At 38.3% G+C, this 15,567-nt stretch overlaps 1 protein-coding gene across 1 annotated transcript in view; it reads right to left on the reverse strand.

Moving 5' to 3' along the window:
* Window positions 1-2,341: 2,341 nt before the first annotated feature.
* Window positions 2,342-15,567, reverse strand: part of LOC110443005 (glycine receptor subunit alphaZ1-like) — a 48,001-nt gene continuing 34,775 nt past the window's right edge. Inside the window, exons 4-8 of the mRNA XM_021486940.1 lie at window positions 14,641-14,867; window positions 11,860-11,942; window positions 8,793-8,936; window positions 6,830-7,197; window positions 2,342-2,755 (exon numbers count right to left, since the gene is read on the reverse strand). Of these exons, the coding sequence (XP_021342615.1) occupies window positions 2,618-2,755; window positions 6,830-7,197; window positions 8,793-8,936; window positions 11,860-11,942; window positions 14,641-14,867 (960 nt within the window). The 3' untranslated portion in view covers window positions 2,342-2,617. The remainder of the gene's footprint in view (window positions 2,756-6,829; window positions 7,198-8,792; window positions 8,937-11,859; window positions 11,943-14,640; window positions 14,868-15,567) is intronic.

Below are 15,567 nucleotides of genomic sequence, written 5' to 3' on the forward strand. Positions count from 1 at the left end.
ACAAATTGATCTATTTGTTAGAGCGCGTACTCCAATCACAGTCAACTACTGGTCGACATTTAATTCAGATAAACTACAAAATTCATATCAATACAGCAACAGCGTATTTATAAAACGGGACGCAACCATATGATCAAATGCTTTAAAAATCCTCCCCCATTTAGGGTGCTTGAACAAGAACGAGATCATCTTGTTTGTTTATTCCGAGGCTTGCTTCCGTCTGTAGGGGATGATTCTTTTTTTTCTCATACTTTCAATAGTGTGTTCGAAAACAATTGCTATCAGCAACAGTAACCCATTTTTGTATCCTGATCTTTCCTGCCGAAAGCTCATTGTGACCCAAACGTACTATCTCCTACTTCGATTTATATGTCCTTCCCTAAAGAATATCAGGGAAATTTATGTTAAATGTAAAAAAAAGTGTAGAAAACGTATGGGAACACTAAAAAACTTTGAGATAGGTCAGCAATACATCATGTCGAGTGAGGGTAGGCCTATTTGTTATACACCAGAGGCCATTTCTTGTCTTGACATTTATTTCGTGCATGGCGTAAATCCATTATCCATTAAAAGTGCAATTGTCTTCATTCACTGCCTAATTTTTAATGAGGCATGTCGGCCATTTATGTACTATTAAATGTACCTAGCAAGCATGAAACTGTATGACACCCATTGGTGTCGCAACTTCAAAATTAAATAATTTTTTCTCCCGTATCTAATTTATATTTTACACGACATAAGTTACTGGTGACGTATTACAACAGCCTTAGAGAGGTTCTAATTAACTCGCGTATAGTGACAAACCTATTATCTCAGTTATAATTATTGGTCCCCTAACAGAGCTACCAAGGTTTGCCTAAGAGTTTGTGTAAGCTTACCTCAGAAAGGTGGGATTTTTATGTTGACATCAGAAATGTGAGATTTATATGTCGACATCAGAAAGATGAGGTTTAAATGTATAAACCATGCTCTATCGGCTCTTTAGATTGTAGAGACATCTACAAAATCCGAAAGAAAATATTGATACATACGAAATACCTGAACTTTCGATATGTATTTGATGTTATGGAGTTTCAGACAAAAACACAAATTTCCTAATAATTGTCGACACACTGAAAGCGTTAGTTTTATATCTCCTTATTTGGTTGTATCACTGTACTTATTGTTATATATCGGTTCCACGGTTACCTTTTATAGAGGACATTTGCATTTAATTGACCAGACAAAATCGCGACAAATATAAAGCAATATACTGCAACTGACCGCGAAATTGTACTTCAGAATGAGGAACCACAGCACTTTATCTGTTGCTGAGATAGACGATACTTTTATAATTTATTTATAGAGATACATTGACAATCACATTTATATAGGATTGGACGAGTCACGTCACTATGGCTTTCTGTTAAATATTAATGCCACCGATATATGCTCAAAGCAGCATGAATATCAACTTCATTTAATCCAGAATTGATAGTATTATTTATAAAAATAATCATTCACCTAAATATTACGGTATTTATATATCTGTATTGTCAAAGCAAGGGACATTCTTAGAACAGCCCAGCATCATCAACATGTTTGTTTTCTTAAGATAGTCTCATGCGAGGCGAGGAGCGTGGAGAAGCGTTAAAATGGCACTAATTCGCCTGCGCTCTAATTTCATGTAAATTAAAACAATTTCTTGGGGCAGCTTTTATATCGAATCTTGGAGTAAAATTGTAAATTTAAATGGTAAAATGACAATTCAGTTTCCTGAGTTGTATATTGTCACATTATTTACCGATGAAAACCGATCGTGCATTTACAACCAAATAAACAATGCTATTGTCATCCAATTTAAAATGACAACAGCATTGCTTATTTGGGATTAAAATGTTGGCGAAACTAAGAATTAAATAAACAATTGTGGAACCATATTTAAGCGGTTTTACATTACATATGCAAGACCACACACTTGTGTTTTTCTAACGAATCAGAAAGCACGAGTTTATTGGGCGGACGAATATATACATCCGCGCAATACATGAGTGCTTTCTGATTCGTTAGAAAAACACAAGTGTGTAGTCTTGCTTTTATCAAATACCTATCGTATTTGGTAGAGATCGATACAAAGATTTTATAAACTTTGATGTTTTTTTGCAAATACCGGGAACTTTTCAGTTCGCCATGACAAGGGGATTCCCATACAAAGTAGTTCCGGCTAGTAGGTAAATACAACATTCCGTATTGCACATGTGCAATACAGAACGTTGTACTTCATGGTCTGAAAATTGCTTGTATTACTATGACAAGATTCAACAGGTATGTATTAAAATTACATAAATTAATGGATCTTACAATGAACTTCAAAGAAACATATCATTTGTAGTTTGATAACACCTTTCATTGCTATTGAAGAATGTCGGAAACAAATTGTTGAAAATAGTTTTAAACTATGCAACATAACGACATGAATCTGACTATAATCTTAGAGGGAAATCTAAAATTTATTTTCATTATTTAGTCACGGTATCGCAACCTCATACACTCAGTCCGTTTTCTGCTGTAAAAAGCTCCCCTAAAACACATTAAATGAAGTTTTTTTTAAACCGAAATAACCTTTTGAAGCCTTCCATTATAAAGTATATGCAAACCAGTAGATCGCTAGGAACGAAGAGAACACAAGCGGAAACATGATTTTAGAGATGTTGTCAATTCGTTGGGCCCGGTTTCGTTCCATACGATTTCTCGTATGTTGTGTCTTTGCTGGATTCTGCAAAACAAAACGATAGGAAAATGGATTTACATTAAGACAAACACATTATATTAGCTGCTTTATAAATATAACTTAAAGTAGACAATTTATATTTACTGAGGACAAATTGCTTTTAAGAACGTGTATTGAGATTTTTTAAAACTGTGTCAGAAAAACAGAAAGTAATTAAAAATATCATTTAAGCTAGTACAAAACGAAACATGACCAATAACTTCCACAACTTTAGCTGTTCCTCTCATTAAATAAGAAACCATTTTTAACGCGTTACAATATTTCACTAGGATATTCCTGTAATTACAGTAGTTTAAAATCAATGTTAGCTTTTAATGAAATATCCTATCTTCTCATTAGAACACATATTAAATGATATATATGATATACAATACTATATACAATTACTAGCATATACTTATAGCATATAAAGGTCGTCCTGCACCTTTTAATTCACTTAAGATAGAGAGGTATTTGAAATTGCCAAGTTTGAGATGTGTCCAGAAGCCATAACTCAGTATAAAACAAAAGGAAAGTGTGTAGTGAATATGCATTTTATGTAAGTGTACTCAAATGAGTAAAGTTGTAAATTTCAACTTCAAACTATAGATTAGAAAGGAAATTATTCAGAATACAAAACACTTTTCACTTGAAAATTACCTAAAACAACCCCCTGACTTAATACCTCCGTTTTATATAAACGATCTTTAAGTGACTATTGAATTTCGGTTATTTTCATTCTTTTATATATGCCTGTTTAGTTTACACATGTTTTCAAAAATAGAAATGAAAACACCAAAAAAATATTTGTGATTTACCATACCCCTTTTGGTACCCCCAAAAACTCACTTTCGGTCAAACTTGTACCTCAGTTTTTGCGCATGTAATATAATAGGACATCTTTGAACAAATTAAGGATGGCAAAATCCGAATATATCGGGGCCCGTTCGTAACAGAGTCCTACGGATCGGGAATGGTCAAGAGAGGTCGACCAAGCACTCCCGACAGTTAGGTGCGTCCCGTAACATTCGGGAAACTCAGCCGATTTTGTCTAGTCGGATTACAATCGTGATTATGACGTGACAGATTCTGCTGTATCGGATCAAAATCGTATCAATATCCTGTGTTGTGTGGACGGTGTCTTGACAGTGTCGTTTGGAGCGGGACGCTGTCGTGATGAACTGGCAAGATTTGCAGAAGTTTTTCCTTGCCATTTCTAACCGATTAAGTCCAGATTGCGTCAAGATCTTGCCGAATGCGTCGGTTCACTGTCATGTCACTGTCTGATCTCTGTCAGATCGCGTTCGGGAGAATCGGGACGCTGTCGGGACAGATTCTGTCGTTTTTTACCATGCGGAGGATACAAATCGGATCACATTCGGATTGAGAACGGGAGAATCGGGACGAATTCGGCTGGAAATGGCTGAATCGGGACGCTTCCTGAACAATATCTGATTGTTGTCGTGATTAGATAAATGTTTTCACAAATTTGGGAATTTCCGGCCACGAACACGGAATCTTGATCAGACTTTTGACACATTTAAATCGGGAGTGGTCCTATCAAGGACGGCAGTAAAAATCCTGAATGTTTTACTGAGGCCTTATAGAGCAAGTCGTGACCACTGATACATATTCCCTCTTCAGACTTTGTATAGACATATCAAAAGAAGGCCTTGCTCTGTATATCAAATAAAGTGTTTGTTTTTTACTTTAGACCTTTTGACCTGTGATCTCGGATGCATAAAAATATATGTTCCCGAAGCATGTGTCGACCATTTTTTCATGTGCATGTACATACATCATACTTGATACCTATTACATCATAAGATGACCCTGTGTCGAATACCAAAGTAAAGGTCATAGGCAGCTCCGCAATCTTTTGATGTCGGCACTGATCTTTCATGCAGAAATATCTTTTTTTCTTTTTAAGCATACAATATAAGGTTCTGTGTCGAGCGTCAAAAATGATAATTTTTATCCTCTTTGAGCTTTGACGTTCGACTTTAGATGAAAATTATAGGTTTATGGATAAGATCTCTTCCACTGTTTCGTGTAAACATATCAAACTTGGAATGCAAGCTGACCTCTGACCTTGACCTTAGTTACCGGTATACTGGCTTCAAGGTCTTTCATACCTAAGCTCGCAGATGAATATTAGGTATACATGTACATCATAGTCAAGAAATGTTTCATATTCTCCTACTCTCCTACTAAATCGTTCTTATAAAAAGTTGTGGGATAGGGGTATCTATGAACCTTGTTGAAAAGAAATTAACAATATATTACAAAAATGAACTGTATTGATCTGATTGCCAATTATGGTTTTAGCATATTTAAACACTAAAAGTTCCTATGAAACATAAGTGAATGTAACTTCTGTAAGTTAATTTTAGGCCATTACCTTTCACCGTGTTATTACTCTTTGTTAATGCATGCGACGATGAACAGGGCATTCGTTTTACTAATTAAAAAACATTTCAACAATGGCGATTACAAATAAACATCAAAATGTTAAATGTTATTTTATTTTTTGCTTACTAAATGTTGTTAAAACCGAGACAAATTGTCTCTGGAATATATCAATGTCATTTGATGAAGGGATGATTTTCCTACTTGTTGATAAACCATTCCATGTGATTTGTAATGAATGTCAGTTTCAAGGATACGGAACTTCTGAGTATGGCCAAATTCCTGTTATATCGATTGACTGTGTAAATGTGGTCCTTCTGATATCCGTCCCACGCACCGTTGTGTATCATCAATCTGTATGATTTGAAGACGAATTACTCTTCTTATCCTTACAACACAGTAATGGTTTACTCGGAAAACCACTACAAAAACAATTATCTCCATTTTATTGGGACATCTATTTCTATAATTCATCACAGCTGCAGTTCTTACAGATTCAGATGCCTCTGCTGTTTTATGGGTTGTGGATTATATAGAATTCGTCCGATTACCTTCCTGCTGCACTCCATTTTAAACCGCCATCCATTTATTTCCAAACGTCGGGAACAATGTGAATGTGATCGATGCTTTGAGATAGTACACCGCCGTCATATATTACATTAGAAAAAATATTTGTCCAATTTTCAGCGTGACCTGCTCCTTTTGCAATACGTTAGAAATGCTACATACCAACAAGGAAGCAATAGCACAAAAAATACTGAAACATCAGGTAAAACAAGACGATTATCTCCACTATATGGGCCTGTCATACTCCTCACTAAGGGGTCCCTCCCCACTGTGTATACAATACTGGGCCAACTGGGTCCTATTTGTCCAATGGTGATTCTTTGGACCAGAGCAATCTCACATGGGGTCATGCAATTATAATTCAATGTCCACAATCTGCAAGAAACTTTATGCGAAACCTTGTTAGATTATTTGATTATGACGTCACAAGGAAAGCTTTATTGCCGGTTGCCATCTCGTATTGCCTGTCACGATACACACTAATACGATCACTACCAGATTTGATATTCATCGCATATCTGTCGTTCCAGACATACTCAAACATTCTAAATTGAGATTAAATAGAAAAAGTATCGCACTGAGACACCAACGTCCAAATGGCATGTCCCCCTCACTGAAGACGTCAGACTGGAGATGTTTTCTAGTCGTTGATGGAGTTTTCTTTAAGTGTTTAAACGAGTATTTTATAATTTTTGTATATGTTTTCCAGTGCAAAGCCGGCCTTCAAAATCATATTAACGCGAGTATATTGAAAGTCTGTTGATTGTTACGTCATTGGTCTGTGTGAGAAAATTACGTCGTTTTCTCAAAAACTGATGACGTTATTCTCACAAACAAGTGACGTAACAATCAATACCTGCTCCCAAGAGAAGATAACTCTGCAATACGCAAAGACGGAATAGTGAAAGTCTGTTTATATATATATGAGAAATCGCCGAGGAGCTATTCAAACAATAGGTCAAATAGACAGGAAGTAATATATCACCAAAGAGTGTTCCCTGTAGATTAAAACGCAACTCGCATTTCGAAACAGAGACTACTGAAATTTATCCATACACTGTTCTTCACCTTACACAGTACATATCTAAAGAAAACTTCACTTACTAATGCTTTTTCCTCTTCTACTGCAACTTTCGTCTGAAGTAACTTGACGTCTCTCCTTTCCATGACGTATACAACCGGGTACTCTAAAAGCGCGGCAAATACAAACAGCAGACACATTGCCATCCACACGTCCAGCGCCTTAACGTAGGACACAGGGGGCATCGACGAGACTGAGTTGGTCCTCTGCGTGGTGATGGTAAGCACTGTGAGAATCCCCAGAGAAATTCGAGCCGGCACTGCGTCAATACTGAGCCAGAATGACACCCAGGATAGCAGCACGATCAAAATGGTGGGTACGTATACTTGAATCATGTAGAACCCCAGACTTCGGGTTAGGTGTAGTTTTAGTTGGATGCATGTGAAGTTGGCTGAAATCAAACGCGTACTATTTAGTACCGGTTTCGATCCACAATTTATTTTAGTAGAAAAGTATACAGGATAACGTCGTTAAACTGATAGATTTTGGATCATACACTAACTACAATATCAGTAGGATAGTCTGGATGACTTAGCAGTCATTGGACGAGTATAAGTATTTGATCGTCTTGATCAGTCAGTTAGTATATTGCTAAACGGCCTATCACCGTTGCTGGGCCGTTAAGTAATAAACTAACTAACTAAGACGACACTAATGATGAGGGGGGTGGGNTGTTTCTTTGGATGTCTAGAATTGTAAGACATGCAATACAATCCCACCCCGGCAGGTTGCCCAACACGCAAGCACAAAATCGCATCTCAAAATCGATAAAGGAAGGTCGATTGTATTAAAGAGTGTAATTACTGGAAATATATTAACTGTGAAATAGTCAATATAAATAGGTTCAAAACTGTACCTAAAATATTGGTTTGTGAATGCAGAAAGCAGGCAAAAATCAATATTTACTTCACCCTAGCGCCATTAAAGAGTGTTATTATATGCATGAACATTTCTCGCAATCACATTGTTCGGATCCTATACACGTGATCAGTCCTCAAAAACTCATGTAGACTGGTTATCCGGTGAATATCGATTTCTAAATATAGCCTGTATGGAAATTCCCCGGAACCTGTCGTAGCGCATGCGCAGTTAGACTGGAACGCGATCTGTCAGACGACTGCTGGCGAACGTTTCTCCTCCGTTAGGAAAATTACCATAACTATTCGAGGATAAAGATGCTGTTAACGTAAAAAAAGGCAATTGAACAAGCAGTGCACGTCCCCATGCTTACCTTAAGAAAAAGAATCTAGACGATGCCTTCGAAAGCTACAATGATGAACTGTTGTATTCAAACCTGGCTAAATTTTACACGGATGCTCGCGTACAATAATCAGAACCTTTAGTTTTGTTTTGTTTTATTTTATTGTTGAAGCATATAAGAAAACAGTTATGGGCTTTTGTGCTGTTAAATATGATGTGATATAAACTTGAAAGAGTAATATTAACGGAGGCGAAGCCGAGGTAAATATCCCTCTTTCAGGTTCATATCACATAATATTTACCAGCACAAAAGCCCATAATTGTATATTAGGTGATATAAAGGCCAAAACAATGGAAATGGACATCAAACGAGTCCGGCAAAATGTGTGGAATCGCAGAAAAGCAGAAAGGCACATATCAATATTATTACGTTACGAATGCACAACTTTGGCCACGCAAATCAATTTATGTTCATTTTTCTGTAAATGTTTATAAATGCGACTGCAAATTTCACTTTACATCGTTAGGTTTTGAAGTTATATACAGAGAACATGTAGCTGTTGAAAATAGATACAAATGAATATGCACTTAAGGTAATTGTATATCAAACGTATATACACGCCATCCAGGCCGGATTAAATTACATGGAACGCATTTAATCACAGTGATTTATATATAAAAATGAGATTTAAATGATAAGTCCATGTGGATATTTAGGTTCAAAGTTATTTTAGTCAGTATGATCGCCAGGTGTTATACACGGGTATGTGTGATTGTTAAGAGTACCTGCCAGATCGTCCGTCCCATACCCCGTGCAGTCCGAGGTTTCATAATTGTCCAGATCGAACTGTGGCAACTCCAGATTGGCATTAGTCCTTACCGGGTCACTATCTCGCCATTTAAATCTCAGTCGATTCATCGTGTAGGCAACTGTGGAAGATAAATGCATGGTCAACTTATTTATCAACACAAGGATAACTAGATTTTTTCTCAATCATAACTTATTTTCTCACTCAAAATTGCTATTTGTCTTGGCAAGTTTATTTTTCACGTCTCTTATGCAAAAGACACATAAATCTGCTCTTGTGAAACTTCAATAATATTTTCTACTGTGTAATTTTTTCATTTTTTATTTTAAAGAGAATAAGATAAGAATAAAAACAAAACAAAGAAAATAATATGTTCGTGAGATCGTGTTTTGCTAAGATCGGTAAAACATATGAATTTTACTTGATTTTAGTGAAATTTATCAATATCTTCCAAATATGTTATTAGATAACTATGAATGTTAGCACAAATAATAAAAATAGCATTTTCTTCTAAATTATGGAAGTAAAAAAGTCTTCAAGTTATGTTTTGATCTACGAAAAGCAGTTCAAGTTACCCCTACCTCTGATTTTTAAGTAAAGAATCCTCACTTTTTCGTCAGTTTTTGCTGATTTAACGATTGATATAAACAGTTCTGGTGATTAACTTTCTTAATATTTACTGGATTGAAAGAAAATAAGTTTCTCGTCTTTGACACTTAAGTGTTATATTTCAACTTTTGCAGAATCAAAGATCAAATAGACTACAGGTGATATAAAAAGTATAAAAATGCCAATATTGTATAATTTCCCACTTTGCTACATAATAGTTTCATATTTTGAACATAATAAACTTGTACCGCAAAACTCATCTTTCTTCAATTGAAAATTGCGAAGCAAATACAATTGTAGTGATTAATCAAGTGTCTTAAACGGGTGGGATTGTGACGTTCGTGACCCCCAAATTGATCATCTTTTTAAATTGAAAAAATAAGTTCTGAAAACAATGGGTTGCTAGTTTCTTTACACATTTTTCAGAAGGATTTTTGCTTTAAAAAATGATAATAATTTGTTAAATTTAAAGAAATCCTGTTACATTAAATTAAGACAAGATATGAACGTGACTTAAACCTCACGAGAGCAGATCCTTGGAAAGCCTTATTTTTAAAGGTATTTGAAAATGTATTTGTATAAAGTTAACTAGTATGTACACGTATATATATAAGGATTCTGTTTCTTTGGAGACTAAGTTAATTTCCGAAGACAAAGCTTGGGAAAATAGCCCGGTAAAGGTGAACCGCAAACTTGCTATATCCGCAAATCCTATATTTTACCTGTTAATAGCTTCAAGAATAACAGCATTCCAACCGCAATATCCGGTAACAACTTGGGGTATGATGTAACATATGTTTACCCAGCGCCTAGATATTATATTTATGGTTAGCGTGGAAGAGATAGTATCATTTCATTATCGTATGCGCTTTTCGCGGAGATTTGAATGTCACCATATCGACAGTGAATTACAAATTTTAGTAATTGAATATGACTTTATATGAGGTATCCGTTCACCGTGAAGTAACAGATGGTATTTGTATTGATCATATGACCTTACTTAGATATAATGTTACGAGTTATATCACCGTAAACGTCCTCAGTATGTAACACCTGTACAATGTTTGGTTTAGTTTGGTACTGTTTAACGTCCTATCAACAGCTATGGTAATTTAAGTACGGTCTCCCCTGTATGCAAGATGCATGCGTGTAGTGTATGAGTGTGTGTTTTGGGAGGTTGCGATATGTTCGTGTTTGTATCCTTGTGATAGCGCAAAACTGATGCCGACTTTATAGTGCTATCTCACTGAAACATACTGCCGAAAACACCCAGCAGGACACCCCACCCGGTCACATTATAAAGACAACGGGCGAACCAGTCATCCCACTCCTAAATTGCTGAGCGTTAAGCAGGAGTAGAGACTAATGGTATGTCTCGGCCAGGGGACAGAACCAAAGCCTTCCTCACAGGGGCGAACGCTCAACTAAAGGCCAAAAGTGAGGCATTGTCAAGGGAGACATTAGGAAGAAGAAAGTTGTTTAGAAAGAAGAGAAAAGATAAGGTCCCTAATTTAGTCGCCTCTTACGATCATGCGATGGGGGAAGCAGGTACAATTTTTACGCCTTACATACAGGGACTTAGTAATACAATGAAACCATCCTCAGTATGTAACACATGTACAATGTAATACCACCCATTGTGTCGACACGTGCATCAATGAAAACATCCTCAGTATGCAACACATGTACAATGTAATACCACCCATTGTGTCGACACGTGCAACAATGAAAACATCCTCAGTATGTAACACACGTACAATGTAATACCACCGATTGTGTCGACACGTGCAACAATGAAAACATCCTCAGTACGTAACACACGTACAATGTAATACCACCCATTGTGTCGACACGTGCAACAATGAAAACATCCCGTGTAATGTACATGCACTAAACAATAAACAGGTGGGCGTACTTAAAAAAATTGGTTTGTTTGTGTTTTATGTCCTATTAACAGCTATGGTCATTTAAGGACGTGCCAAGTTTTGGTGGTGGAGGAAAACCGGAGTTTCCGGAAAAAATACACCGACCTACGGCCAGTACCTGACGACTGCCCCCAAGTGGTGGATGGCTAGTGGTAGCAGAATGTCAGACGCCTTCACCACTTGCCACCGCGGCCCCATACCTAAACATAAATGCAATCGCCCGATATGTTTTATTCCACGGAGAAGTCAATGCTACAGGTCATTTTCGTCTGACAAAAGTTACAGAAAATATGTTAGATTACATATTTAAGGTTATATCTTTATTATATGTTCCCATTTTAAGACTTCAGGCGTCATTGGAAGTTTCTTTGTTATCCTCGAAAAGGATTTTCTACGAAGACTAGTGTTGTTATGCTATTTAGATACATCGACTTATCAGCGATTAATATTCTTTAATAAAATGTATCAACATCGTTTTATGAATGAAGAGACGTGACATAAGATACTCACAGCTTTGGATATAGAGGTAACAGAGTTGGGAGTCAAACGGATAGCGGTGCAGCTTCATGGGACAAGCAGCCGTCACAGACACGCTGTGGAGGAACAACACATGATAAAACATTAATGCCTTCAGCGCTTGGTGTAGGGTTCAAAATCCAACTTTTCGATAATATGCATGTTTTTGTCTACATTTTGTCAAATGTAGGTGATTTTGGAAGTAAGAACAAACAGTACCTGTAGAATGTAAATAAAAGACAGCATTATGTGCTGGTAAGATCACGTTTAGATATTTTCCTTTGTATTTAAGGTCCTGTTGAGTGAATATGAATACAAAAATAGAAGAGGATGTAAATGAGATAGCATTCCAATGTTAAATGCACTTATAAACTGTATATGGTAGGAGTTCGTCGTCAAAGTATTCAAATGTAGCTTCAGGTCATAGAGTTGCAGTCCAATTATGGACAAAAAATTCAAGTAGAAAATACAAATGTACCCAGCCAATAACCCATCCTAAAACCTACCATAACCGGTCAATAACTCATCCTGAAACCTACCATAACCGGTCAATAACCCATCCTCAAACCTACCATAACCGGCGCCAATAACCCATCCTCAAACCTACCATAACCGGTCAATAACTCATCCTGAAACCTACCATAGCAGGTCAATAACCCATCCTCAAACCTACCATAACCGTTCAATAACCCATCCTCAAACCTACCATAACCGGTCAATAACCCATCCTGAAACCTACCATAACCAGTCAATTACCCATCCTGAAACCTACCATAACCGGCCAATCACCCATCCTCAAACCTACCATAACCTGTCAATAACCCATCCTCAAACCTACCATAACCGGTCATTACCAATCCTCAAACCTACCATAACCTCAATAACCCATCCTCAAACCTGCAACAACCGTCCTATAACCAATCCTCGACCATACCATAACCGTTCAATAACCCATCCTTAAACCGACCATAAACTGTCAACAACCCATCCTCAAACCTACTAACCCGGTGAGCAACCCATCCTCAAACCTACTATAACCGGTCAGAAACCCATCCTCAAACCTACCACAACCGTCGTATAACCAATCCTCAAACCTACCATAACCGGTCAGCAACCCATGCCATCCTCAAACCTACCATAACCGTCGTATAACTCATCCTCGAAGCTACCATAACCGTCCAATAACCCATCCTCAAACCTACCTAAACCGGTCAACAACCCATCCTTAAATAAATAAATATACAACATTTGATATAGCGCCCTATCTAGCTAACATAATCCACTCTAAAGCGCTTCACAGTACATAGCTATACAATTTGTATACAGTCAATACATTAAGCATATATATATTGATCAATACATTTGAGGAATTCGCAGGAGCTGCCTTATCAGGCGCTAACTACTAGTCCTATGCCACCTGGCTAATAACTCCCTATGTGTGTATGCCTGTGTGTGTGCTCGATATGTTTTGTGCTCTGTTTGTAGTGGGACCGTGCTTCCAACAGTATCATTTATAATGCTACCTCACTTGAATGCTACAGCAACAGATACCGCACCACCCAACCCAGATCATTTTATACTCCACTTAGGTTGTTGGAGTTGTGTTGGCAGGAGAAAAACACTTTCTCTAATATTCCATGCCTACGGCGACTTCGGAAATCGAACCCCGGCCGCCTGCTTGGAAGGCCGGAGTGTTAACCACTCGACCAATGCGCCCTTAAACCTACCACAACCTGTCAATAACCCATCTTCGAACCTATCATAACCTTCCAATAACCCATGCTTAAACCTACCATAACCGGCCAATAATCCAGCCTCAATCCTACCACAACCGTCCTATAACACATCCTCGACCCTACCATAACCATCCAATAATCCATCTTTAAACCTACCAAAACCATCCAATAACCCATCGTCAAACCTACCATAACCGGCGCCAACAACCCATCCTCAAACCTACCATAACCGGCCAACAACCCATCCTCAAACCAACTTTACCCGGTCAATAACCCTGTCTCAAATTACCCGTCCTCTTATCCAAAATTACCGGCCATTAATCCAGCCTCAATCTCCGTACGCAGCCGGTTACCAGGCCGGTATATAATACGTCCGCGGGCCCACACGCCCGGTATATAATACGTCCACGGGCCTTCCAGGCCCGTACATAATACGTCTGCGGGCCTACCAGGCCGGTATATACTAAATACTTCCGCGGTCCTACCAGGCCGGTATACAATACATCCGCGGGTCTAAATACGTCCACGGGCCTACCAGGCCGGTATATACTAAATACGTCCGCGGGCCTACCAGGCCACCAGGCCGGTATATAATACGTCCGCGAGCTTACCGGGCCGGTATATAATACGTCCGCGGGCCTATCAGACCACCAGGCCGGTATATAATACGTCCGCGAGCCTACCGGGCCGGTATATACTAAATACGTCCGCGGGCCTACCAGGCCAGCAGGCCGGTATAAAATACGTCCGCGGGCCTACCAGGCTACCAGGTCGGTATATAATACGTCCGCGAGCGTACCGGGCCGGTATATAATACGTCCGGGGTCCTACCAGACCACCAGGCCGGTATATAATACGTCCGCGAGCGTACCGGGCCGGTATATAATACGTCCGCGAGCTTACCGGGCCGGTATATAATACGTCCGCGGGCCTACCAGACCACCAGGCCGGTATATAATACGTCCGCGAGCTTACCGGGCCGGTAGTTATTTATGCTCGAACCTGTCGTAACTGATAAACACCACATCTGTCTACCTACCGTAACCTATAGATAATACGACCGTCCTCATAAAGGTGCATCATCCGGTTAGGCACAGTGACTTCGTGAAAGGAAGCTTTCTTCTCGTTGGTGAAGTAGAGATCGGGGACCCATACATCGTTGATGAGTTTCGAGTCGAGTTCTAGATAGGTGGAATCAATTAGGCCGAAAAACTGTAGTCGGGGGTCGTACCACTCTTGTTGTATGAACATGTTCATTGTGTAGTCCTTCAAATAAAACAAACATCTTTCTCGTAAGGTTCGTCACTTGTAAGAAAAGCTTATGTACTATTATCATTCAACTTTTAATTCTTCTCTTTAATTGTATTACTAATGTGTCATCTGATACTTTCCTGAAACATGCAATTATTTTTCATAGCAGTAGTTACGTGTTTGGCCACTTAAAATTGTTTAGTCAATCTGCTGTAAAATACTCTTAACGTTGTATAGGCGTTATGTAGTAAAAGTAGTAAACAGTAAGGTAGCGACAATCTCTCCCAGGGTTCCTTGCTCTACAACCTATTCATCTTTGTAAACGGCTCACGGATAATCATTTGACCTTGATGTTACAATTATTTATATCGTGATAAGATGGCAGCCTGAGCACACTTTATGTGTAAAATCAAGTGTAACACTTCCTGCGTTACTATTGAGTGGTACACTCCAGGGTGCCGTTTCACGACGCGTACGTAAAGTTACGGGTACCCTTAAATATTTACGTGCACGTAACTAAGTGCACGTAAGTTACGTAGGGGGGGTTTCACGAAACCGTACGTAACTTTTCACATTTACGTACGGGTTTACGTGCACGTAAATTATACCGGAAGTGAATAATCCAACATGATGTGATGATCCTTAGGTTTAAAGTGGTTACAATCTTAACCATTCAATGATTTCTTTAGACTTAACATACGGCGATTCTCATTGG

Source organism: Mizuhopecten yessoensis, unplaced genomic scaffold (assembly GCF_002113885.1).
Source record: "Mizuhopecten yessoensis strain PY_sf001 unplaced genomic scaffold, ASM211388v2 scaffold716319, whole genome shotgun sequence".
NCBI lineage: Eukaryota > Metazoa > Mollusca > Bivalvia > Pectinida > Pectinidae > Mizuhopecten > Mizuhopecten yessoensis.